Consider the following 26,033-nt stretch of genomic DNA (forward strand, 5'->3'; position numbering starts at 1 on the left):
CCCTCAGCTTCATCCCACTGCTCAACAAGCCAGTGTCCTGTCCTGGGGTGTGCCACGGCTCTGTTAGCACCATGGTTCTCTCAGGGCCCTCCAGACAGCCTTTGCTACCTGCAGGTGAAGGTCCTGGGGAGGTGACCAGGTGACTCAACTCCCCATTTATAAGGTATTCAAAACTATTTTGCTTGGTGAATGCACCCCCAGTGATTCCCTTTTAGTATCATAAATGACTGTGCAAGTCACATTCACTAGAGAATGGTAATAATAATAATATTACAAAAAATCACACCAGGATTTCCACCACTTTCCCTGGCTCATAAGGGTCACAAACAGCATTTGTCTGTGTGCCAAGCAGCCATGGTGCAGAGTTGCTGGAGCAGAAATAGCTGCCTGACTGCCTCCAAATCCAGCCTCAGAGCAACCTCCAGTGGCAGCGAGCTGTTCCCGCAGACACGGTATGGATGGCACTGCTGGGAATCCCAGCATGTCTCTGCCACCTGAGGCATGTCTCTGGCCCTCAGGGACACGCAGGGAAAGTGTATGACCACCACCACTGCCATTAGGGCACCAGGATAAAAATGAATGAATGAATGAATGAATGAATGAATGAATGAATGAATGAACGAACAAATTAAAATTAAATTGTCTGTGCACCACCATGACTCATCTAACAGCTGAGATGTTCTACTGGCACAAACCCAAACTTGTCATCCACTTAAGACCCATTCAAAAACTAGAAAAAAGGGCAGTTATTAGTTTAAAATTTTGTGTGAACTTTCTGCTGGTGACTGGACAAGTCACACACTTGTTGCCATTCAAGAATTAGTGAGATACCTCAGCATATGCAAAGCTAAGCACAAACTCCAGGATCTTTGCTACATGGAAATGGGATTAACCAAGCACTTATTTAGCATTGCTGTATATAAAGTGCTTTGTGAGTGAAAGTCTGAACCACAGTTCACCAACACTGATGAAAGATCTGAGGACTTTGGGTTCGCCTCTCTAAAGAAAGGCTTTTCTGCTCATCTTTTAGAACAACAGGCACACATGCTCTTGTGAGTAGAGGGCTAGACCTTACAGTGGCAATCCACAGTGTATTTTGCCATTTCAGCTATGTCTTTTTTATTGTCTCATTTCATATCCGAAGTCCTGGGGAACATTGCTTGGCTCAGCCAAACCCAACCAAGCAGAAGCCTCTACTCTGCAATCCAGGTTCATGCAATAGAGGTAAGTCAGAATAAGTAAAATCAACACCACCAAAGATAATCATAATTTTATTTATAAACATACATTCACTATAAAAGCTGTTGAGTTTTAGACAAGTTTTCCTAATTTCCAGAGGCATTTTAGAATAAATAAAATGAAGGGAGGATTAGCATAATTGGAATTCAATATTAGCCCCAGCTAGGAGAGCAATCCATGTCCTTGAATGGACATGCAGATAAGGATGGTCCCCTTCTGGTTCACCAACCTTTACGCCATTCTCTGAAAACTACAGATGTATTGCATCAGTAACACTACATAGCAAGAGGAAGGAAAAAATACACCATGAAAATGGGCTTGTAAAATACAGATGGGTTATGATACCTGTTCAGGTTCTCTGAAGTAGTAAGAGGCTAAATAAATTCCAAAATATCTAAAACCCATTACATATATTGTACTTGCTCAGTAATAATAAATCATTTTTTGCAACAAATACATTTACATTGCAGTCAAAATGTAGGAGAGCATTACTTTTTTTCTGTGCTCAAAGTTCCTGATTAGAAATGTATCATCTTAATGTGTTTAAACTGGAAAAAAAATGAAAAAAAAAAACATTAGCCTGAATGAATTTTCCATGTAAGACTCCAGAGCGTATATAAAATCAAACATAAGAAGTTGGCAAGTATGATTTAGAAAACTGTTGAAAATTATTTTGTGCTGGTGAATAGATGTCCATTAGGGGAAAAAATGGTCACCATTGAGCGCTGCTTCACTTTGCTTTACGTACAATCAACTTTGCTAAAACATGCATATACAAAACTATCTAACAGACACTGGGATCAATTTCTAAGCAGCTCCAGAGACCCAGTGATGTGTCTGCAGTGTGGTGCAATATCCCTCCCCCCTTGTTCATGCACTTTATCCCAACCATGCTCCTAAGCCCTTTGGGCACTTACCCCTACATGAATGAGAAGTGGACCTGACCTCTGAGACAACCAACCCTTTGATACACTTGGGGACTGATTTGCACATCTAACTCTATCACGTGGGTGAAGCAGTGCTAGAGACTCATATCAAATAGATGCACAAGCATGCACAGTCTCATTTAAAAATTAGGTTCAGACATTATATATTTACATATCCTTAATGCAGCGCATGGAGTTATACAGACGTACCCCGTCAATTACAAAATCTGCTTCTTGAATTTCCATGTTAACACTCTTTGTGGGAAAATGTTTTAGCAACCACAGGCAAAGGGTAAGTGTCCTGGTTATCAAAACCCTTTAACAGTAAATCATGCAAGTGGTTGATCAAAATATAGGACATCACTTTTAGTTCCAAAACATTTGTCTGATTTATTTCATTTTTACCTTAAAATATTCCCCAGGTGAAGTCCACAAAGGACTTCAGCTTTTTGGATTTATTGCATCCATAAGTCATTGCTGACTGTGTGCAACAGCTTTGCATTTTCTAAGGCACAATATTAAGGAAGTAACATGTAACTTTCCAGCAGATAGTCACAATGTCCTCCAATGACATTGTATGTGTGTGTTTGATGACACGCAGTTTTGCATGGTTATACAACTCACATGCAAGCAACTGTCTAGCATTTCAATAAATAATTGCTACCTAGAGAACTCAGAATTATTGCTTCCCTAATAACCATTTTATTTCTATTTATCAACACACCAAAAGATGACAGATACGCACATAGATATAAGAAATCTCTATTCATTTGTTTTATAGTGGTTTTAAGGCAGAAAAAGATTTTTTCCCCTCCATTTGAAGATGTTTCCAGTAACTGTTTACCAAAAAGTGCTAGGCTATTTTACAGTTGCAACACATTCCCTAACTTTGTCTGTGTACTGTAGATACCTGCTGAACCTCTGTTTTAATGAGCTGCTGGATCACTTTAGTAAGGAGCACATGCTTAATCAAAGAGTACAAAGGAAAACTGTCCCAAACACAGGCAAGGCAGTTTTTCTGCCTGTGGCTCCAACCTCCTCCCTGCCCATCTTCCACACTTCTGGGTTTTGCTGACTATTTTTGGGTAGTAGATGGAGGAACACAGGCTCAAGGCTGTCTAATTATCTAACCTGGGGTGTACCCAAACCACACGTGTTTCTCTGCATGAGATTTCAACCAAGTGTAAGGTTTGCAGGTGAACAAGCAGATGCCCAACCCACTCAAATCGATTGGCAAGTTACATGCCAAAGAGAAAAGCTTCACCACAACATCAAACTGCAGCTTGAAGACTCACAACTCTGCTGGATCTGCCTGCTTGGTTTCCTCTTCCCCACATCACCTTTCATTGAGTTTAATAACTATACAGGGTGCTGAACTTAGTAAGAAGGTTGCTACGGATGGGAATTTTTCTTTTTGTTAATGGTATGCAGTCTTTAGGTTAAATGAAGAAATCTTTATTTCAGAGAATATTAAGCTATAGTCATGAACATTACTTGAGGTACACAAACAAAAAAATCCTATGACTAAAAGTGCAATAATTTATTTGTTTAACTCCTACCCTCCATTGAAGGTAATATAAACAGAAAATGCTTCAGAATTACAGGATGTATTATCAAACTAGTCTCTGTATAAAAAAAGTTATAGCTTCAGTTATAACAGAGAAGTCGTGCTGTGATGTTTAGTTTTTCAAATGTACTGATTAGATACTATCTCAAAATTACTTCTCAGCTCAAGTTGGCATATTCTATAAAGGTTCTGTAAACTTAAACTTTTTAATTGCTAGAAATATTAAAACAAAACAGCTTTATTGCATGTTTATTCTCTTATTACTTTCAAAAGAACAAGGTAACTGACTGGGTATCATAAGCATACCTGAAAGGTGGTTTTGCTTTTTTTTATAGTACTTAGGCTCTGCCTTCCCAAACATGGTCATACATATTTTGCAAATTTCTTAAGGAAGCAAAAACCAACATATTGCATTTCAAAGGAGCAGGTGCAGAATTTTTTTGTGAGTTTTTAAAAACGAGATGAGAGCCATCATGTCCATGGATTCAAGCTTTTACAAGTGATTGTCTGGAGGCAGCCGATACATATGAGACGAGAGTTCCTTCTTGAAAGTTATTAGGACTGAAAGTCATGTCACAATGTAGTTGGCTGTCCAGCAGCTGGGCAAAACAAAAGCAAAACAAGTAATTGGTTACAAATTTTAACAAATATAGACTTTTCTTTGTATGATCTCTACAATTAAAAAAATGGAGTTATATATAGCTGTTTTTCCTTTCTACTGAAAAACTGGGGCAGTAACTACTACAAAGAAGGTTTAGCATAATTCCAGTGGAAATACATTTTCCTTGCCACATGTCTAATGCATTCTGCATGAAGTTTTATCTTATTTTATGCCCAAAGTACTTGTGTGCATATTTATTTCAGGCTCTGCAAAGGCAAAATAGTAAAGCAAAGGACTGCTGAGTCATCTTCAGTTGTGCCTAGTTTGTGCTACCTGGTACTACAGACTCCTTGTGTTATTTGGACATATAGGGAATCTCATCAATTTACTTTTTTTGCCTTTGACTTTGACACTCATCAACCTGTGACCATTCCCTGTGTTTGACATTGAATACAGAATTTCCTTCCTTGTGAGGTTTCATTGTATGGAAACAACCTACTGGTAAAAACCCCATCCACTTTTATCTGGAAACCAGAAATATTTTGGACCCTGGACCACTACATAATTCTTAATATTTTTCTAGTCATCTTTTTTTATGATTTATTTTTAAACAGAATCATCAATTTTTTCAGCTAAGCTTCTGGGAGCCAAAAGATTTCACTGATATGTCCATAAGTATCTCAAAACAATATTGACTTCTGCCCACTGTTGCACAGGTTTCAGAGGCAGACATGGGGGCATGAAGGCACAAGCCATGCAATAAAACAACTTGGTTTGACATTTTTCAGCATTATTCCCAGAACTGAAAGGCAAAACACTGAACAAAACAAAATACATTGCACCAGTTTGTTCTTAATTTCAGGTGCGCAGTGCATCAAATTTTAATTAAAAATTAGCAACTAGCAATATTTGCAGTTCTATCAAAACCAGACCCTTTGAATTGTCAACAACAATTACTGTAGCTTAAGTTCAGCTAACTGGATTTTGAGATGTTGGATAACCAGTGGACACAGCAGGAAGAGGCATTTTGTAGTAAAAATTAAAAACCCCTTGCCATTATTATTTCTCAGGAGCCATTCATTTTCTCAAAAGCTATTCCCTCCGTCATGGACTTGGTTACTGTTCTGCTGGGTATGTAAAAATGCAAAACATTATTACATGAAACACTGCACAAAGCTCTGTAATACTTTTTCTAGTAACACTGCTGTAGAAATAATGATGGAGAGAGTGATTTCTACAGCACATAAGCTGATAATTAATTTGAGCCTTTATCTATCCTCAAGGGACATCAATTTTTATTTAAGATAAAAGGACTAAGAAGAAAAGGAAATTATAACTTTTATCCATTTCTCTCTTTTTTGTGTAAAGATGGATGTGTAAATCTGCATTTTAAGGGTCAGAACATCATCCACATGAGGAAGGTTTATAGTATCAAGAGTGAAGGCAAAAAGCTATTTCTAAATATTTCAGGTTAAATAAATAATAAAAAGTTGATAACATTTCTTAGCAGAATTTAAGAAAAAAGTCGCAAAAAACCAGTTATACAATAGCACCCCCTAGCTCTGCTGATGGAGAAGTATCTCCTTCCTGAAGCATCAGAGCAAAAGTACCCATTTTTATTCTGGCAAAGGTAGGGAGGTACCTTTCCTACTCCCGGATTTCTACGGCCAGTGCTTTGGAGAGAGAACAAGGGAAATAGTAAGTGAAAAGAGCTCTAGATGTCCACTTATCAGCTGGAACTGTAGACAGTGAATATACCAAATAATATTTAACAACAACAATTACTCCTATTGTTTTGCTTCTTACTGTTTTCCACGAGGTGGAAACCAGCATGAGCACTGACCATCACTGGTGATCCTGGGGTGAAGCTGAAATGTTCTAGTAATTTGATATCAATCACAGAAATCCAGAACTTGGAAAGACACTTGGCTGACCAAATAAGGCAGCAAAATCACAAAGTTTTCTTTCTGATATGCAATTTTCTGGTTCATTCTTCAAAACTTATGGCAAGTAATGCTTTTTAGCACGTATCTGGGCATACCACCACAAGGATTCACCATGAGTTACAGAATGTTCTTAATATTTTACATAATCATTTTGTCCACAAAAGGGAGGCCTAGAGATTTAAGAAATGGGAACTTCTCCAAACATGGCCCAGGGTCGTAGATCGGGTAGAATTATCTACATTGTCTCATGTGATGTGAGAGATCCAAGCCTCCAGGTCATGCAATATGTGTGCATAGTATGGAAGTTTATGTTTATGCACAGGAACAGCTTTTGAGTCTAATAGCGCTGAACAGAGATCCTCTGGGTAAAATTTAATGGGCTTGGAAATATTTTCTGATACTAGAAAGTAATTAAAATGGCATGGAAAGACTCCTCTTCCCATAGTAAAGCTATGCCTGAGTGTCAGAGCAGGACAAACCCAGTTTAAATCATGGTCACAGTATGGTTAGAGTTCCCAGTATTTGATACTTACTTCTGGATCGGATATAACAATCATTGCAGTTGAGAAGACCATTTCTAATCCTGACATCTGTGCCACTTGCTGCATCTCCCAGCTGTCCCTTGCAAACGCCACACTGTCAGTTGGAGAACAGAGAAAGTAAGAGAGACCATGCCCAGACCACCTGTCACAACTTTACCCAAATTTTTATTTTTGTTTAAGCATTTCTTGGAACGGTGAGAAAAATACCTCCCTGGAACCCAGCCCAATACTCCTGGGGAACACTGCAAATTACTAAGAGGGTTTTTATAGAGTTAAAAATGCTTAGGACTGGATTTCAGCAGCCTCCACTTACACAGAAGTGAAGTCTAATTATTGTATGGGACATCTGACTTCGAGGCTGCATTCTGGAGGCAGGTCAGATGTCATGGATAAAACTTAAAGAGGCCAGAGATTTAGTCTGGGTAAATGTCTAAAATCAAAAAAGTCTTCATGAATGTCTAATATCAATTGAACCAGAGATAATGGAAACAGGTATTTTCTGATAGAAAACACTTCAGGTTGTTTCCATACTGAAACACTCAAGAACAGTCAAGAAATATTTCTGGTAAAAGCCAGAATACACCAGTCATTTCATAGCTTTCCAACCATGAGGCAGATCAAAGATGGCTTTGGGACTGATCATACTTTTGGAAGGAATAAAGAAAACATCTAAAAAAATCACAACGTAAATGACGTTATATTTAAAAAGCAATGACCACAACTGAGGAATTATATGATGCTTTCTACCCTGCCACACTCCCCTGTAAAAACAGAAGCTAAGTTTGCTTGCTTGATCACAGGTTGTAATCCAATTAATGTGTCTGACTGCAAAATAACACATTAGTTGTGTTATTTCCACTTCTTTACAAACAAACACACTCAAACAGGCATAACAAGAGTGTAAATCCCCTGGTCCTCTCATTTTCAGTTTCACATCCACTCTCTACTTGCACTGTGCACAGCCTGAGATTTTTTCTTAATAAAGCAAGAGCCATACCCTGAAGCACTGAATATGGAAATAAAGACCGAGTGTTTCAATAATCATGGCAGCTCCTTTTCCTAGAGGGAGACCACAGGTAGAACAAAGCTTCTTCCCACTGACAGACCTAGGAGACAAACACAGCTGTAAGAACACAGAAACTGATGCTAAAATGAAGCCAAATATTTAGATAGGTTTATCAAGAGGGACAGAATGGGAGGAAGGAGCACTGGAAGAGTTTACATAAATACACATTGACCCTTCAGCCATGTTACTGAATCAACCTGCATGTCAGCCTCCCAGTACACAGCAACTCAGACACATTTCCCTGCCAGTCTGCTGTGCTAGATCAACGGGATGACAAACCTCTGAACAGAGGCCTGGGTGATAGGGAACCTGTGGATTGACAGAATCCCAGAATGGTTAGGGTTGGAAGCGACCTTAAAGATTATTTCCAATCCCCCTGCCATAGGCAGGGAACCTTCCACTAGACCAGGTTATTCAGAAGCCCTTCCAACATGGCCTTTAACACCTTTAGCGATGGGGAGTTCATGGTGTCTCTGGGCAATCTGCTCCAGTGCCTCACCACCCTTATAGTAAAGGATGTCAATGCCACAGCAATTCACACAAATTACTGAGTCAGACTCGCAGACTGGAAATTTTTCAATTTGTTTACAACTGGACTTGCTCACTGCAAGCCAGAAAACAGGAATGCTATTCTTGCACCCAGTCAAGCTGGTGAAGTCAATAGTGACAGCACTAACTACAGTAGGACAGCCCAGGCACTGGCTGAATCATTTCAGTCTGTGCTGCTGCAGCCACTTAATAGTATAACCAGTCAGAGAAAACCTGAAATTAGATCTCCATCTGCAATGCAGAAAAAACTTTGATTTGCTCCTTCAGCAGTCCTGAAGGACTGTCTAGACCTCTCTCATGAATCTGATGTTGGATGACAGGTGGGTGAAAGTTCAGAGCCCCAGGAATAACTGGTGCCCTTTTTCATAATGGTTTTAATAGCAGGGCAGGTGCCTACTTCTATGGGTCTCATGCTCTTCCCTTCTCTCCTGCCCGTCAGCCTGCCAGAACTGATGCTTGGCTTAGTGAGATGAACCTGAGACCAAAAGGGATCTCCTGTCATGCTGTGTCATCCATGCTTTTTTCAGCCAGGGCTGAAACTAGGAGAAAAGCTTTGTGATATTTCTTGAGTTTTGAAAAGACAACTTGACACATTCCTACTCAGAAAAGCAAGTTGACAACCTGTAAAGGTTTTGATGCAGCAACATAATAAGCACCAACAGAGACAGATCTGGACTGCAGCATGACAAAAGGGCCATTTTGGAAAAATAAAGAAAGAGACACAGAGAGACAGAAGCAGCAGAAAAACTCATCACAATTAGAAAATTGTCCTTGCTTCTAACTCTTGAGCCCACCATGTACACAGGCAGCACAGACACATGAGCATCTTGTTGCTTCATTATCATTATTCCTTTTAGAATAACTTTGCTGGGTTTTTTTCTCCCCTCCTACAGCCTTAACCCTTCTGCTTCTGTGTTATTCCTGAGTTTACCTTTGTTTTTACTTCTTCTCATCTATCAGAGTTACTACAAGAGCAAGTTAAAGTCTTGGATCTCGGGAAATTTTTAAGTTTCCTAATGTTTTAGTGGAAAAATGAATTACATCTCATCTACTGTTTACAAAACCAAGATTTATTTCAGGAAAAGATCCTGCAAAAGATTCTGAGATCAGAATATAGGTGCTAAATAATGTGAAGTAGCTATCACAACTAGTGATCTCTAGCAAGGAAATGATCTGCGATCCCACCAAAACTGCAGCTATGGTTAGAAAAACAATAAATTGTTCACATAAAAAATTCCCAATGGTTTCACATCAATGCAAGTGACATAAGAAGGAGGGCTTTGCTCTGAAAAGTGAAGAACAATGCTATTTAAAAAGAAAGAAACTTGCTGTGTTCTGTGTGGTATTAATTTACCCTATTTAATAAGCAAACTGATTTTAATATACCCCAAATTATCAGTGATTTAATCAGACTACAGTTAATCTATTTATAGTTGGTACGCATAACTCACTGAAAGATGTAAAGATTGCTCAAAAGAATCAAATCTCTAGGAGACTAGCATGACTGTGGGCAAATTAAAAATCAGCAAAAAAGCAAAATGCATTTCTAGTTTGGAAACGAAAGAAAAAATTCTTTTTAAATCACCAAGTGCCAATGTCTAGAACAGATCTTACTTCTGAGCATGGGACTATTCACAATGAAGAGATCCTTTGGCTTAAGTACTCTGTGCTCACACTTTGAGTGTGGTTTATACCATCCCATTTCAGTTTTATTGAAACTCCAATGATCAAGAAGAGTTCTAGCCCTGCTTTCTGAGCTGTGTTATTTCAAAACATAACAGTACCACTAAAGCAGGCAAGGAATATGGGAGAGGGAGCTACACTTTAATCCCATAGACAGCTATGAATTGCAACATTTAGCAGATTTAATAGTGCATCCATGTAATAATAATGTGATTTTCACTCTGGCAGTTCACTAGCAACTACAAGATGTGTTTGGTCTGCAAAATTCCTTATTGACCTTTAGTACCTGTTGGGTGACTGACTCAGAGCAGCAGGAGAGCAGGGAGACGATGGCCCAGATCGGAAGTTCTCATGATAGCCTGCCCTAAAATACAGCAGAGAGGATGCATTACTACAGCTGAGCAACACATAAAACCAGGTTTTGTATGGAGAAATTCCAGTAAGCAAATTTCAGGATTTTTGGCTCTGAGTCTGCTCGCTGCTGCTCATTCAGGCAGCTCACAAGGTAATCAGCCGTGTAGAGACTCCTGCCCACCCCACCAATCCATCATAGCTCCTACCATGATGAAGGAGGGTTAAGCCAAGTCACACCACACCTCACACACCACACTCTCTGTTAGCCCTTTACTGAGCAAAAAGGAAGCTACCAACACCAAAAGGTGGTTTATTTGGTTAATTTGCATCCATGCTACTCTGAAAGTATTTGGTGAGCAAAATCATGGTTTTTGTTGTCAGAAATCATTGGACTGATTCAAACTCAAACTGCTTAAAATGGTTTACAGATTAAATAACAATTTCCTCAAACACACACACACTCAAGCAGTTTATAATGAGGAACAGGTAATAAAACCTCAAACTACATTAGTTCTGACTGAATACAACCTCAATAGAGGTAACAGGTTCTGCAGAAGACTGTGTTCATATATATGCTAATGAAAACAGATGTTCCTTTCTTGTTACATAGCTTCTTTTTGTAAATAGAAGGCAAACAGATCCCTCATTTACCAAAAGAACTGGTGTTACTGTTCAGTAAGGCTTACTCAAAAGCACCGGCAAAGCAGCAAGGAAAAACATCCTCACCAAAATTTACAGCGGAGAGGAAAATACTACTCTATATGTATCTTCTTTTGAAAGGTATAATCTTTAAAGGACTAGAAAGTAGCAGCTGTAACGTGTTTGGAAGATGGGGAATGAAGCTCTGGGATACCAGCTTCAAAGAGGCAGATATAACCTGACATTCCCACCTTCATATTTAGCTACTTATTAGCTATAAATGTTTGTCTCAGGTACTTAAAACAAATTAAGCACATGAAAAGTTATGTAGATATGTGCTAAAACAGCTACGGAGAAAGAAGAGGGAGGCATGCAGGGGGTGTGCTCCCTGCTGAAATTAGTGACCCTGGTGCCTGTAATGAGAAACAAAGTAGATAAATGTTAGCATTTTTCTAATGGTGGGAAAGCCAGACATGAGAAGCGGGTCTTCACACTGCAGGATTAATCAAACTCAACCAACAGTGGATGCTGAGCATGAATATAAGGGAGGGCAGAGCAAATAGGACTTGTCAAGCTCTTCAATAACCTTTATGTTCTCACCTTCTTGCTTCCCCTGCAGAGCTTGGTTGCTGGCCCAGGAATGGTCTCTGCCGAATGTCCTCTGTGCACTGTGGGGATCGCTTTGTCAGCAGCTGCGGATTCCAGGAGACATCTGCAGCAAGAGTTGGGGAAAACTCAATATTTGAGGCAAAATGCTTTTGTCAGTATTTATAGACCATAATGGATTGAGGGCACACCACAAAGGAAAAAGATGTACTGTTCCTCAAAACAAACTTCTATGAAAGGCCTGATACCCATTTTGATATCAAGACAATAAATCCACACACCTGATTATTTTAGGGCTTAAGGAGAGAGCAAGGATGGGATGCTTTAAGAGGCAAGAAAGGAGATGTCAGAATACTTGCAGAGGACCAAGTTGAAAAGTACCCAGGAAAACCCTGAATCAGGGTTATTAGCAGATGTAGTTTAATATTGTAAAACCTGTTTGCCTAATCACTACTTCAAATCCCCCAAGGCTGTATTGCTGGATAATATATATTCTGCTTTCTTTCTTTCTTTGTGCAACTTTGATAAAAGCACGAAGAATACAATAAAACTGAGACAAGGAAAGCAAACCTACTAAGTTTAATAGACAGAATTTGCATTTGGAGAAAATAATAACACTGAAAACTTTTCCATCCATAGACACTTCATTTTTTAGAATAATGAATATTTATGCTGAACTGAAAACAAAAATCTAAAACTTGATTTCAAAATTTGCATTCACTTTCTGTCTTTAGTCCTACTTATTCCTTATTATTAGTCCTACTTATAGTTCAGTGTTCACTTGCATTAGATAGATAATGATGCTAAATTCATGAATTTGCCAGTTTTTTTTAGGGTGACCCTCATGACAGCAATGCTTTGGGGAAATTCCTTCCTTCAGAAACATCAATACTCATGGGAGCTAAAAAAAAATAAATTAACTTTAAATGTCATTAGGCACTGCTAATGACAAAATTGAGGCAGGTGTCGCTTTAGGCTTGGCTTGAAAAGGTTATATATCACATGTAGTGATTTTTACTGGACTGAAGTGGACATGAAGAATCTAATCAGCTATAGAAACACCAAGTAAGCATTGGAAATATGTTCTCTGTCTCAAGATAAATCCTATATGTATGTAATATAATGTAAACGATGGAAGATAAATATTTTAAATGCTACTGTGAACACGCAGGCCTATAAACAAGATACCTGCTGCAGAAACTCTCATCTCCAATGAAAACAAGAGGAATTTAAATTTCACCTTAACATATTTATTTTTGCTAACATAATTTTTTTTCTTTTGTGTCTGAGACATTCCAGTTTTGAAGATATATGTGTGCTGTCAATTTCCAAAATTCTTTGAGTTAGATTTCTGCCTGATTTCTATCTGGAGAAGATGATATAGGAAGAGTCTTACTCTCATCTTGAGTCAGTGGCAGATTCAGTCTGGCAGGTGAGCTGCGCTCCATCACTGGCATGTGATGCTCCTGTTCACTTCCTCCTTTCAAGATACCAGTCTCTGGGTATCCTGAGAGCGCTTTATTTCCACTGCCAATAAAAATAAGTCACATTGTATAAATAAAGCCAGGAAAAATAGCACCTAGAATATAATGGCAAAATCAGACTTCTGAATATCAGATTATTTTTTACAAAAAAAGATTTTTGTTTTTTGCAATGAGAATTTGCAATGAGAATTTGCAATGAGAAAACTTTGATGGATTAACAAGTTTGTCTTCAAATAGCCCAAGTCTTCCCACTTACAACTGCCACTTACACGTGCTGAAGATCATCTTGCATTTGTGGAAAAGGGCTTCTTTGACAGAAAAAAAAGCTTTAATCCTTATTCTCTATAAACTGCTCAGCATCATCAGATGCCTCTTTTTTTTTTGTGAAACCTGTTAATTAGCAGTTGAGCAAAGTCCAGGACTTTAAACACCACCCGGTAAGATTTGGTATGGTATTTCTGAGGTAGCCAGGCAATTTCACACCGAGTGAAAAGAGCTCCTTTAGTCCTTCAGATGGCTTGTGAAATGTACACAAGACACAGTGCAATGATGTACACACACGTCTGAGCTGTCTAAGGTCTGGTCTGGTTGCTGTGACAGCCTCTTGGCAAAGCCATTCAAGGAACAGATGCAAGCCTTCAGCTAGCACTGCACACTGCCACACCTGCACTGGCCTGTGGGGCCAGTGAATATTGATCAGGATATATTGTATGGAGGCCACCAAGTGCTGATGTTCCAGCATCAATCCTGGGCATGTGTGATATCCCAGAAGCCAACAGAACACCAAGCTCCACAGGGTTTTGAAATGCTTATGGTTCGTACATACCTCCTCTTTTCTTGCCAGAGTTCACTTTCCTTGTTTTTCAGAGATGACATACTGTCATGCTCCCAGAGCAGCTTTTTCTGCTTTGTAACTTCTTTTTGTTTGCCCTCCCCTGGACAGCTGTTTGAATCAGTTGAGTTCTAGAAGACAGATGAAGAGGGAACAAGGAGCTCCCTTTGAATTTGGCATTGGCGCACACATGGAAAAAGTGCAGGCTGCCCCTAGATACATTGAGCTGACACACCTTATGATCAAAAATAACATCTCACATTTATGTAATAGAACCATTTGACCCTGGCAAGGCTAGCTTTGGCTTTAATTAAGACTTCAGGTAAAACAACATCTTGTTGGACTAAGCTGAGCATGAAATAAGTTAGGTACCAATTATGGTGCTAAGGACGGTGAATTAAAACTTCCCATTACATAGTCTTTGGCAGAAATCCTTGAATTACTTTGAGAGTCTAGACAGTCTCCCATTGGGATTGTGAGGACTTTGTGAGTGACCTCAGCTTGCTGTCACTGCCTAGGAGCAAAGCATTACTCACATGCACTGGGCATCCTCAAAGGACACCACCAGTCCTACTTCCTAAAGTGGAATGGGAATGGTTCCCACCTGACTTGTGGAGCTTGAGTGAGCAATGGCATGAGATCCTTCACTTCTGGGTACAGGCAGTGTCCTGGCTGTGGCATAAGCAGCTTCACCCAGGAAGTTACTGCTACACAGCCATGTGGAATATCGGCCATGGCTGATGCCTTTGCACCGGGATGAGTGAGATCAGGGTGACAGGAAGAGTGAGAGGAGAACCAAATGATACAGTACTCCTAATCCTGAATGTGATCTCACCTGGGGTGTCATTCCCTGATCTCTGCAAACACTGATTTAGTCAGATGCTAGATGCATTGGATTTAACATCCCATGCTGTGTGAGTGGAAAAAACCAAACATAGAGAGTAAACATACTTTGTTTGTTTTGCTGCTTTCTAGGAGGGATGATGGGAGAGAAAAGGAGGAAAACTGGGCAGGTAGGATTCAGTCTCATCTGAGATATATATATATATATATATATAAAGCACTGTTTTACACTCAAGATTTTGGATTCAGGGAAGCCACTTAGATTTTGTTGGTTTTAGAAGACAATTAAAATCTCACAGCACTGTTTAAAGAACAGAGGTGGCTGCAGAGAGAAAGTATCATTCTCTGCTCTAGTCAAAAATGGGAGGGTAGCAGTTTGCTTGGAAATACAGCTATTCAGTTGTGAAACTCTGTAAGTTACAGCACTCTGAGGAATCACCAGTTAGAGAAGAGACCCAGGGAATACCCTTACTCTTACAGCTCCTAGACTCTGACTGCAAAGGATTAAACTTTGCACTGAAGATGACTTATTCTTCAGTGCCTTACTACTCCATAAGAAACTCACCACTGTCTTGTTTCCTTCAGTGGTAGAGGAAGAAGAGGAGAGGAGCTCAGCAGAGTTTGAAGAAACAATGAATGGAACTAGAGTATCCTCAATTATCTTGCGTTCCTAAAGAAAGAGGATCAGGAGAGAGTGGGAGTTAAAAAGACAGAATGTAAATTATGAGCTTATGAAATGTATAAGAAAAATAAGATTCAGCTATGTGCCCTATTTAAATGGCTAGATAAGGACTTGTGGTACCAAGAATAATGGTAACACCTCAATTTTTAATTTGCTTCAAAGTTTTGCACTTGCATTCCTTTTACCATTGAGATGGAATTTCCAAAACAGGACATAATATTTCACTTGCATGGAACTACTGTTCTGCAGAGCACCAGTGCATTAAGTTTAATATTAAAGTATAAAATTACCCCTGGTACATGAGAAACTTGCTCTGAAAGTTGAAAAAAAATTCTTGTTTAGACCACAAATATGTCCCTCAAGCACAGATGAAAAACCATCCATTTACATAATGCATAGACAAACTTATAAATATTTTCCAGTTTCCTGCAATAGTGACCCACATTCAACAGAAGAAAACCACTATCTTACAGATTTTTAATATTCCACAACTGCAAGCTTTGAACATCTTCTGTGGATTTTTTTTTTTTAAAGGCCAGTTACAAAATACCTCCATGATCAACCCAAGGCAGACAACTTCATCTGGAGTTCCACCTAGTCTAGGCACCCAGTATATGCCAAAATACACAGGCTGTGCCCCTGCAGGGAAGTCTGAGCGTGCCCAGACACAGCTGTACTGACTCACCCAGACTTGCACAGCAATTAGACACCTCCACCTCTGCGGAGGTGCTGAGGATACCTGTCCAAATATTTAAATATTTTTCCTCAACATCTGTGCCAGTGTTTAAAAGAAATAATCCTCCTCAGAATTCAGCTGTGAAGCAGAATTTCATTAATTAATTGTATAAATATAATCATATTAATACAATTAATTAATCATATGGGATGATTTTTTTTTTTTTTTTGTTACATAAGTGTGTGCATTTAAATGAAATAAAAAAAACCCGGAAAACAACCTCCTACTTTGAGCCTTATACCTCCTCATAGTATCTACGCTCCTCCTCTTCAACTTCTCTCTGGGCCTTTTCCCATTCCTCTTTCAGCTTGTACTGCTCCTTCTGATACTTCTCCTGTACATGGATACAAATGCAGGTAAACTCAGAGCATTCAGTATTAAGAATAAATTCTGTAGTATCTCCACAGCAAAAAATGAATTTGCTAAGAATGGTTTAATCAGAAATAAGATGAAATAAAAGGATAAAAATTGGAAACATCCATGGGTGTAAAAAAAAAGCTTCTTTTTCTCTTAGGCCATTTTTTTCTAGGACTTACTTTTAGTACCTTCAAACTTCAAAGAACATTTGACACATTAGAAGAAGTTAAATTTCTTAGAATTTTTAAAATCTTTGGTCAGAAATTAAGTTTATGCTCAAAAATATTACTAATTCCTTGTTACCTTACTGTATTAAGTTTCAAAAATGTTTCACCTTGAAACACTGAGACGATGCTTGTACATTAAAAATTTCAGCAAAGTAGCAGATAAATAATCAAGTTTTTCAGATACTGATACTAATTTAAGAGATATGCCAATAATACTAATTAAAGTGATATGTCAGTACAATTTAATGAGTGATGAATAACTATGCAAGTTTAAAAGAACAGTGTGTAAAGGTTTGAAGAGAGTAAGATTATAATTAGCTAAATAGCTTATTTTCTTCCTTGAAGGGATGATTTCTTAAGAATTATTTTCACAGAGTTTTTCACAAACAATTATCTCACAGAGGTGTTGCCAGAACGTGGTTTGAACATGGAGAACATGGAGAGGAATGGTGACCTCCATTTCCCTCTTACACCAGTTCCAACATCTGTTCAGATTGGTAACCACATCTGCCTAATCCAGAAGAGAAGCGTTTACTATTGAGAGAGCACCCACATGTGCCAGAAAAATTATTATGAGAATTTGACACCATTTTAAGAGGTGCTAAATTAGATGATCTAAAGAAAGTGTAGAGATATACAAGTCCTTAAAGGATTAAAAGACCCCATTTTATTATTCTCCATCCTTTGACAGTTGTATGGTCTTCTGTTACATGGAACAAAGACAAGATTTCTTTGGGATCAAAGCTAGTCGCAGTTTCAAAAGTCATTTCTGACTGAGTGGGAACTTCATGTTCTCATGGCCACTGCATTTCTTCCAGCTAGGACACAAACCTAGAACTTCTAGAGTTTACTCTGCCACTAGGCAAAACTAATGGTTGTCTTGAAGATATATTTCCCTCTCTCACAAAAACCTCTCAAACCCAAGTCCTTTCATGTCCAAATTTAGCTTGATATTTTCCAAGAAGAACCTGTGAACAAAGCAGGATTCTACAAAAAGCTAAGACCATAATTTTAAAGAAGAGGTGCATAGGCATCAGGGTTAGCAAATTGTCAGTCTTGACAAAGAGGGTCCAAGTAATTAAATGTTTTGCAGTCTATGCTCAGCATAATTTAAATATAGTTGAGGACCAACACATCTGGTTTAATTCTGCACTGGATTGCAGGACCAAGTTCTTTGGTCTTTCCATGGAGTGGGGAAGGGGGACACGAGAGTGCCTAAACCACAGAGAACGTGTGTGTGCGCTCATTTATCACTCAACTGCCACAGAATTTGCTCAAGCATCCACAGAGGATGTAAAAAACATGACACAAAATGCCCAAATTTTGTCCAAAGGGACAACTGAACAGCTGAACCACACAGTGGAAGACATACAGTTTCTTCCCTACCTGAAGCAAGCGTTCTTGCTCATGCTGCCACCTTTCCTGGCGCTTTCGCTCTTCTTCTGGATCCCAGGCCCAAAAATTGAAACGCTTACGTGAAGGAAAACCAAGCTATTAGACTGTGACACTACACTTCACATGGCTTCCAGAGAAAGCTGCACTGCACCTGATTAAGCCCTGCTGATGATGTTACAATGGGAAACTGAGAACTAGATAAGGGTTCTCTCAATTAGCAGACAATATTCTTAGCTTCACTGACACTTGGGATTTCCCATTTGTAGCCACATGATAAAAGAATAATTTGGTTTGCAAAGAAAGTCCTGGGAAACTTCAGCTGAAGGGGGGGAAAAAGGTCTTAAAGAAAGTTCTAAGCATCACTGAACAGAGCCACCTCCAGGGAATCAAATTTAAAGAACATACATATTTTGCTTCTCTATAATCTTCTTTACAACATGAAAAACAATTTTAGGTTGTAAAAAATATTTTCTCATTTTATGTCTGCCAGCACAACAGCCTATAGCCTTGCTTTGAATTCTTACACATAATTAAATAAATCCTCAGGCTTCACTAAGGATCCTATTACACGATATGTTTAAAATCCTTATAATCAAGGGCAACTTTAGATACTTGCTGCCATATCCCCTTCCGCTACAAGTAGAATTTGAATCTCATAGGAAGAGATATGACAATATCTACAGAATGTGAAATACTGTGTACTTCAGAGTAGCATTTGTGGTGTATTGGGGTTTTTTGTTTCATTGAGGAAACAGTAGAATTGTGAAGTCCTTTCATTTCTGTGCATTTAAAACACAATGGATAATTTAGAATTACATATTATTTAGAGATTGTGAAGCTTTAGTGGCTCCGGCAACCAAATACTGTATAGCTAGCTTCAGATAAGAGGAGAATGCATGAATTCCAGATTCAGACAATGCCTTGATTTGGGTTGTACTTTTCTTCTCACATGTCCATGGGAAAAAATTCTCATTCTCATTTAGGGATGTTACAAGACAATTTGCATAAAAAATTAATTTCTGCTAAACACAAATTGCCAAACCAAACAATAACGCAAAAAAGGTACTCACATTTGATTTATCACCAGTATCACAATCAGCTATTAAAATAAAAAATAACAGAACAATGAATGATTAAATTTAACATAGCAAAATTTCCTCAGTCTGAAAATTAATCTACATTATATCTGTATAAGAGCTTCATGTTAGTTTCCTATTTACTCCCACAACCAAATGCAAGGACTAATTGCAAGCAAATAAATCAGAAAACCAGATTACACCCATCACCAACAAAACTACTTTTTATCTGGGTATAGAGGAGCACAATATTAACTAATATCAGGTTCTACTCTACCACTAGCTAATGCCATCTACTTCTGGCCACAGATGTTAGCAGCGCTCAGACACTGAGTCTTACCTACCTTGATCTACTTTTCCCTTCGTGATTCAGTGCAAGGAAGGAAAAAGTACAGCAATGCTAAAAGGATGGAACTACACTATTCAAGAGCCACAGTTACGAAGAGAACCATTGCCATTTTCTATCCAAATGTCTTTGAAAATTAGACTGATTTACAGAAAGTAAGAAAATGGTATTTATAGGCAAGGGGTTTCTCTTGGGTGCCTGAAACCAGAGCATCGCAACAATGTGCAACCCAACAGCTCTTTGTCAACTGTGCAGCAGGAATAGATATTTTCTACAAAAGCAAGAGGTAGAACAAGTCCCCGTGATCATCAGCTTCCACCCCAGCCCTGTGTCCGAAGACACCCATGGCCGGAGCAGCAGAAGGGCTGGAGCTGTTCTCAGTGCCGCATTTACCTGACTGGGAGAAAAACTGTGAGCGCCGCCAGTTGTTGCGGACCCTAAGCGGAACCATGGCCCCGCGGGGCGGCTCTGCAGGCAGTGGCACAGAGACAAAACAAGAAACAGTGTGGTGAAAAGGTGATGACAGACTCTCAGACCTGAGCCTCCTTGGCCACGAGTCGCTTTGGCCCACAGCAGCTAATTTACAATGGATCTGAAGATCACACGGACTGTTTGTATTTAATTGCTACTTTTTCAACATGACACCTGAGCTCACACGAGAGCTCCAGCACATTTTAAAGGGTTAATGGACAGCTACCCTTTTAAGTCTTTGCATGGTACTTGTGTTCATTCCGACTGCAGATACAGGTTATAATGCATTTTGTGAATCTTTCAGTGCTCTATATGCTGTGAACACTAGAGTGCAGCCAAGTGTTTCAGCACCGGTCAGAAAACTGACAAGGCAAGAGACCTACAATCTGTTACTCGATATTTAGTCTGATTTGCTTAACATAAAATGATATTGTTCTCAAAGTCTGCTTGGGTAGCACCTACCCGCTAAAAACAAGTGAGAGTTCCATTCCTTTTCAGACAATCATAGAGTGGTTTTGGTTGGAATGAAAGTTATAGATCATCTAGTTTCAATTCCCCCTGCCATGGACTGGGACAGTTTCCACTGGATCAGATTGCTCAAGGCTCCATCCAGACTAGCTTTGAACTCTTCCAGGGATGGGGCATCCACAACTTCTCTGTGCAACCCATTCCAGTTGTTCCAGAATTCCAGTTCTTTATGATGAGTCCACACTCATCATAAAGAATTTCTTCCTAATATCTAACCTAAATTTACCTTCTTTCAGGTTAAAGTTTATATTCCTTGTGCTATAACTACATGGCTTTGTAAAAAGTCTCTCTTCAGTTTTTTCAAAGTGGATCACCTTCAGTAGTTTTAACATTGAAAACGTCAGGCTACTTAATTAAAATAAAAGATTAACAACCTAGGAAGTTCTTATGGGGAAAAACCCCTCAGCTGATTTTTCTCTCTTTCTTCCACAATACCTACATATATGCATATTTAAAATAAATATAAAATCAAACTACTAAACATTATCAGTCTCAAGCAAAACTTTGTCATGAAGGCAAGGGGAAAAAAAAGGTTCTGCATTTCAAGAACTTGTGTTGGGCAGTGGTCAAATTCAAAGATGTGGGCCAGATATGTATATTGTTCATCTGCAAAAAGGAGCTCCACAAGAGCAGCTGAGTGCAGAACTTATCTGCAGAAATTTTTGTCGTGAGAAAAAGCCAATTGCTAAGTCATTTTCCACCGTGAGCAGCAGTATGTAATACTCATCGACATAATACAGCCATTACTGCTAGGCCAAGTAAATTCAAGATAGGGCTCTCCCTGTGCTGTGTCTAATTTCTGCTGTTGTGTTTAAGAGGAATGGCCAGAAGAGTCCTTTTCATCACAGAAGCCACACTACCAATATCAGTCAATGAAACTAGAAAATAACTGTCTTAGCTCCAAAACTTTCCAAGTCGTGGATTAGGCAGACCTCCCTGAACACCACATGCTCCTATTCAGCTACTGTCCGGCTGAGTTTTCCAAATGCTTTTTTGCTCACCTTGTAGACCAGAGTTATGCAGAGTAACTTGGCTGGTTTCGGGTAGTTTCTTTAAAAATGGCAGCACTACACTCCCCTTTTCTTCCAGGGCTTTTGCTTTAATCACCTGTTTAGACATTTGGGATCAGAAAACAGCATTAGAAAAGCAACAGGTTCAATCAAAGGTTAGCTTAAACCCTTTCTGCTTATTTTCTGAAACTTTACCAAAGATGAAGCCTCAATCTCCTGAACAACAACAGGGAGTTACAGTATTGAAGTCCTGTAAGTATCTGGTAGTGGTTTCCTGTTGACATTCCCACTGCCCTGCACACCAAAGTCAATCCTGTAACACCATCTAAATAACCAACATCTAACTTACCCAAAAGAGCAGCATGGTCACAGCCATTTGTTACCTCTGCCACCACCAGCACTTGCTCAGCACTTCAAGAGGACTAAGAGGGTAAGCTCCACGGTCTGCACCTTCTGGACACTGCCCTCTCAACAGGTGGTGGGACTGGGGTTTGTAGGTTATGCTCTCATTTCTAGTCTCATCAGTTTACAGGTTCAAAGGCTACAGGCAGACACTGTGGGGTTCCTTTTGAGAGGGAACTCTCTGATGGCCACAGGATTGGGCAGCTGAAACCATCCTTCAGGGCCATGTTTTGAATGAACTCCTGAAGTGACATTTTATGGAGAAAAATGCCAATTTTCACAAGAAAAATTTCTGTGAAAGATCTCTTTTTTTTTTTTTTTTTTTTTTTTTTTGTTTGTTTGTTTTCCATTCCCTCCTTTTCTTGCCTGTACATACCTCCTGTGTAGGAGGGAGCTCTGCTTCCTTCTGCTGCTCTATTTCAGCTTTCTTCACATCTTTCTTGCTTGAAGCAGTTTCCTCTGAAGGGACAGGACTGGGAAGAAATTCTAATCTCTTCACAGCAGAGCTGGCACAAGCTGCAGTTGAGTTGAATTGCTTTTGATCTAAACCCAAACCACACATATAAGAGATAATCTTGCAAGGTTAAGATACTTTTTCAAATAAAACATACACCTATTTATTAAAATCCAATTTCTTACTGGATATACTGTGAGCCCATTTACTGGATGTTTTGAAAAAATAAACTTTTTTCTTCAACACGGGAAAGATTAATCTCTCAAAGAAGACAAGACTCAAAGAATGAAATTCACTTGTCAGAATTTATGTGCACACACTTGATCTGGGTATCATGGGATACCTATCCTTCATGGTCAACAAAAACAGAGAAGATGTCCTTGGGAAAGAGTCACACAAACTTTTCTTTCAGGCATTCCTCTGGCTGAGATAAGCTGTAACCTACAATGGGCCTACTGAACTAAGATCTCTTTACTGAAGTTATGTGATGCATCCTGCCCTAAGATGTCTCTAAGGTAAGTAGCTATATGACATAAGGTAAGTAGCTATATGACCTGGTCTCGCTGTCAGCACTGGAGGATATTTCAGCTTGCCTATTTTCACTAAACCTACCACTTCCACTGACAATCAGTTAAGCATCAGACAACAAACAAACAAACGGCTAACAGGCAGCCTTGGACTGGAATAACCTAGCTGCCATCTAATTCTTAAACCCCACAAGCTGATGCTGGTTTCTGGGAGAAGAGGCTAGAAGCACACAGGTCTACAGCTGACTGTGACAGCTGAACTGCTGATAGCTGATACCACCACTGGAAGCAGAGCAGTCACCAGCATCTCAGGCACTGAATAAGCACCCAGATATCTCTCCAACCTCCTAAAGCAGAAACTCCAGATCCTGTCCCCTTTCCAACCACAGCAATATTGGCAGCTTCTCTTTGACAGGCCAGGAGAGTAAGCTAAGAAAGAGAGGCAGCCTACAACTCCACTAAGAGTGTGGACACAAGCAGAGACAAGAGCTGCTGCTGCCAAGGCAGATGCATCCTCCTCTGGAGCTGTTCCCCCACTAGCGGCATAGGGGCCACAGCATGGAAGTGTTTGGCTTGTACTGAACACCAGAGGAGGTTGTTTACTCTACAAGTAGTTCACAGAATTTGGACCCCATCTATCCCTCCAAAGCAGACATAATGAAAACTCCATGTTACTTTATCATTTCAATTTTTGCAATCCGATTTCAGTTTCCCTTGCCAGACAATTAAAATTTGCTGTCCATATTAAGGTTTAGCATTTCTAACAGCTGGGGAGCTGAAGCCAAAACAGCTTTGTGATTTGTAGACAACAACAGCTCATCACTGTTGACTCTTGAGAGGAGAATTTGGTCGTTTCATTATAAAATTGCACCTTCTATATTACCTGCCAGATGCAATTCAAAATTGTTAAACTATGTACTTTGGCATCTAGGAGCCAAAGTAATTAAGGCAGCTAATGAACCCTTGCTAACAGCCCATGTGCTTCTAATCTTTGGGGAATGGTACCTCACTGATGTTTGAGGGCAAAGCTCAATTGTTTAAGTCACATTTATCCCCAACCAACAGGAACATTATGCTTACATACCAACTACAGCCAGGGATCTCATCTAAACACCTACTCGATTTAGTACTTTTTACTTCCTCATACCAAGCTGAACTTTGATAGACCCATTTTAAAAAATTAACAACAAAATAATACCATTAACTTAGTATAAAGCATACAGCAAAAAAAAGTGCCTACTCAAAGACAATGTTTAAAAAACACACTTTTGAGGAAAACAGCTTAAAATTCTATCAGCAAATTCCTTTCCTCAGATTAGGAATCATGCATAAAGGCTTTAAGGCAGAAAATTAGGAGTCTGCACAATACTGTGCATTTAAAGCCCCTATGGGGACTGAAGTGCCACTTTTTACTCTTTCTCCCCATTCCTTAATGTCTTGGGGGAAAAAATGTGTCAAACAAAAACTATTACTGTCTGGTAGCTTCTGCCCTTGCTGCTTTCTGGTTACAGCATGCTGTGGCACTGGATTTTCACTTGCACAAATAGCCAAGTGGACAGCTCAGGTGTGTCATTGAAACCACAAAATGACAGAGCAGCCCAGGCTGGAAGGGACCTCAATAGACCATCTAGTCACACTTTTTGTGGGAAAGAAAGCCTAGAGGAGATTCTCTAGCACCCTGTCCTGCTGCACCTGAAAAACCTCCTCCCACAGGGGCTCTAACACATCCCTTGGGAGTCTGCTGTGGTGAATGCCTGTTCTGGCAGCACACAATTTCATTTTATGTCAAGATTACTGACATTTGCAGCATTCTCTAATGAGCCCTGTTGGTGCTGCTGGTGATGCTCCTCGCGGGTTCCTGCCACAGGGTGTGCCTCAGCCCGGGCCCATACCTGAGGAAGGGCGAGGGCAGGGGTGAGGGCAGCAGCGCACCCACCCGGGGACAGGCCGAGGGGAGCAGCGCACCCACCCGGGGACAGGCCGAGGGCAGCAGCGCACCCACCCAGGGACAGGCCGAGGGCAGCAGCGCACCCACCCGGGGACAGGCCGAGGGGAACAGCACATTCACCCGGGGACAGGCCGAGGGGAGCAGCGCACCCACCCGGGGACAGGCCGAGGGCAGCAGCGCACCCACCCGGGGACAGGCCGAGGGCAGCAGCACATTCACCCGGGGACAGGCCGAGGGCAGCAGCACATTCACCCGGGGACAGGCCGAGGGGAACAGCACATTCACCCGGGGACAGGCCGAGGGCAGCAGCACATTCACCCGGGGACAGGCCGAGGGGAACAGCACATTCACCCGGGGACAGGCCGAGGGCAGCAGCACATTCACCCGGGGACAGGCCGAGGGCAGCAGCACATTCACCCGGGGACAGGCCGAGGGGAACAGCACATTCACCCGGGGACAGGCCGAGGGCAGCAGCACATTCACCCGGGGACAGGCCGAGGGCAGCAGCACACCCACCTGGGGATGGGCACTCCGGGAGAGCAGGTGCCGCACCGCTGGGGCTGGGCTCCGCTTGCAGGCTGTCAGCTCCATCCAGTTCCACCGGGGAGGCCTGGAGAGGGGAACACAGCACGGAGTGAGTAGAGTGGAAATAAAAGTATGTGCTAGTTCCTCAAGGCAGTGCTTGCTGCTTCTTTGTAGTGTGTTTGAACCACATCAGTGTGGTTCATCAGTGTGGAGCTCAGCAGGGCACTGGGGAGAATATTTCAGAGCAATACATGCCCATTTGGGTATTGAATGGCTTTGCTTTAATATCCTTTTCAAATCACTCATCATCAGCCATTAATGTGGTTGGTTTGGAATAGCTCCTACAAGCTTTTAAAACTGTAGGCTATCTTGGATTGTGTTAGCTGGAGATAAGCGTACATTTACCCCTAGTTTCCCCTTCCAGAATAACACAAAAACGTATGCATTAGTGAAGAGATAGCACATACTAGGG

At 40.3% G+C, this 26,033-nt stretch overlaps 1 protein-coding gene across 4 annotated transcripts in view; it reads right to left on the minus strand.

The window, feature by feature from the left end:
- Window positions 1–1,258: 1,258 nt before the first annotated feature.
- LIMCH1 (LIM and calponin homology domains 1) overlaps window positions 1,259–26,033 on the minus strand; it is a 172,638-nt gene continuing 147,863 nt past the window's right edge. For all 4 annotated transcript variants that reach the window (XM_058837311.1, XM_058837310.1, XM_058837309.1 and 1 more), the window contains 14 exons: window positions 25,553–25,646; window positions 22,484–22,650; window positions 21,697–21,802; window positions 19,345–19,373; window positions 18,266–18,349; window positions 16,537–16,629; window positions 15,443–15,547; window positions 14,029–14,165; window positions 13,115–13,245; window positions 11,713–11,824; window positions 10,406–10,483; window positions 7,819–7,927; window positions 6,813–6,915; window positions 1,259–4,331 (listed from right to left, as the gene is read on the minus strand). In XM_058837311.1, coding sequence (XP_058693294.1) covers window positions 4,306–4,331; window positions 6,813–6,915; window positions 7,819–7,927; window positions 10,406–10,483; window positions 11,713–11,824; window positions 13,115–13,245; window positions 14,029–14,165; window positions 15,443–15,547; window positions 16,537–16,629; window positions 18,266–18,349; window positions 19,345–19,373; window positions 21,697–21,802; window positions 22,484–22,650; window positions 25,553–25,646 — 1,374 coding nt within the window. In that variant the 3' untranslated portion in view covers window positions 1,259–4,305. The remainder of the gene's footprint in view (window positions 4,332–6,812; window positions 6,916–7,818; window positions 7,928–10,405; window positions 10,484–11,712; window positions 11,825–13,114; window positions 13,246–14,028; window positions 14,166–15,442; window positions 15,548–16,536; window positions 16,630–18,265; window positions 18,350–19,344; window positions 19,374–21,696; window positions 21,803–22,483; window positions 22,651–25,552; window positions 25,647–26,033) is intronic.

This window comes from Poecile atricapillus, chromosome 4, assembly GCF_030490865.1.
Source record: "Poecile atricapillus isolate bPoeAtr1 chromosome 4, bPoeAtr1.hap1, whole genome shotgun sequence".
Classification (NCBI taxonomy): Eukaryota; Metazoa; Chordata; class Aves; order Passeriformes; family Paridae; genus Poecile; species Poecile atricapillus.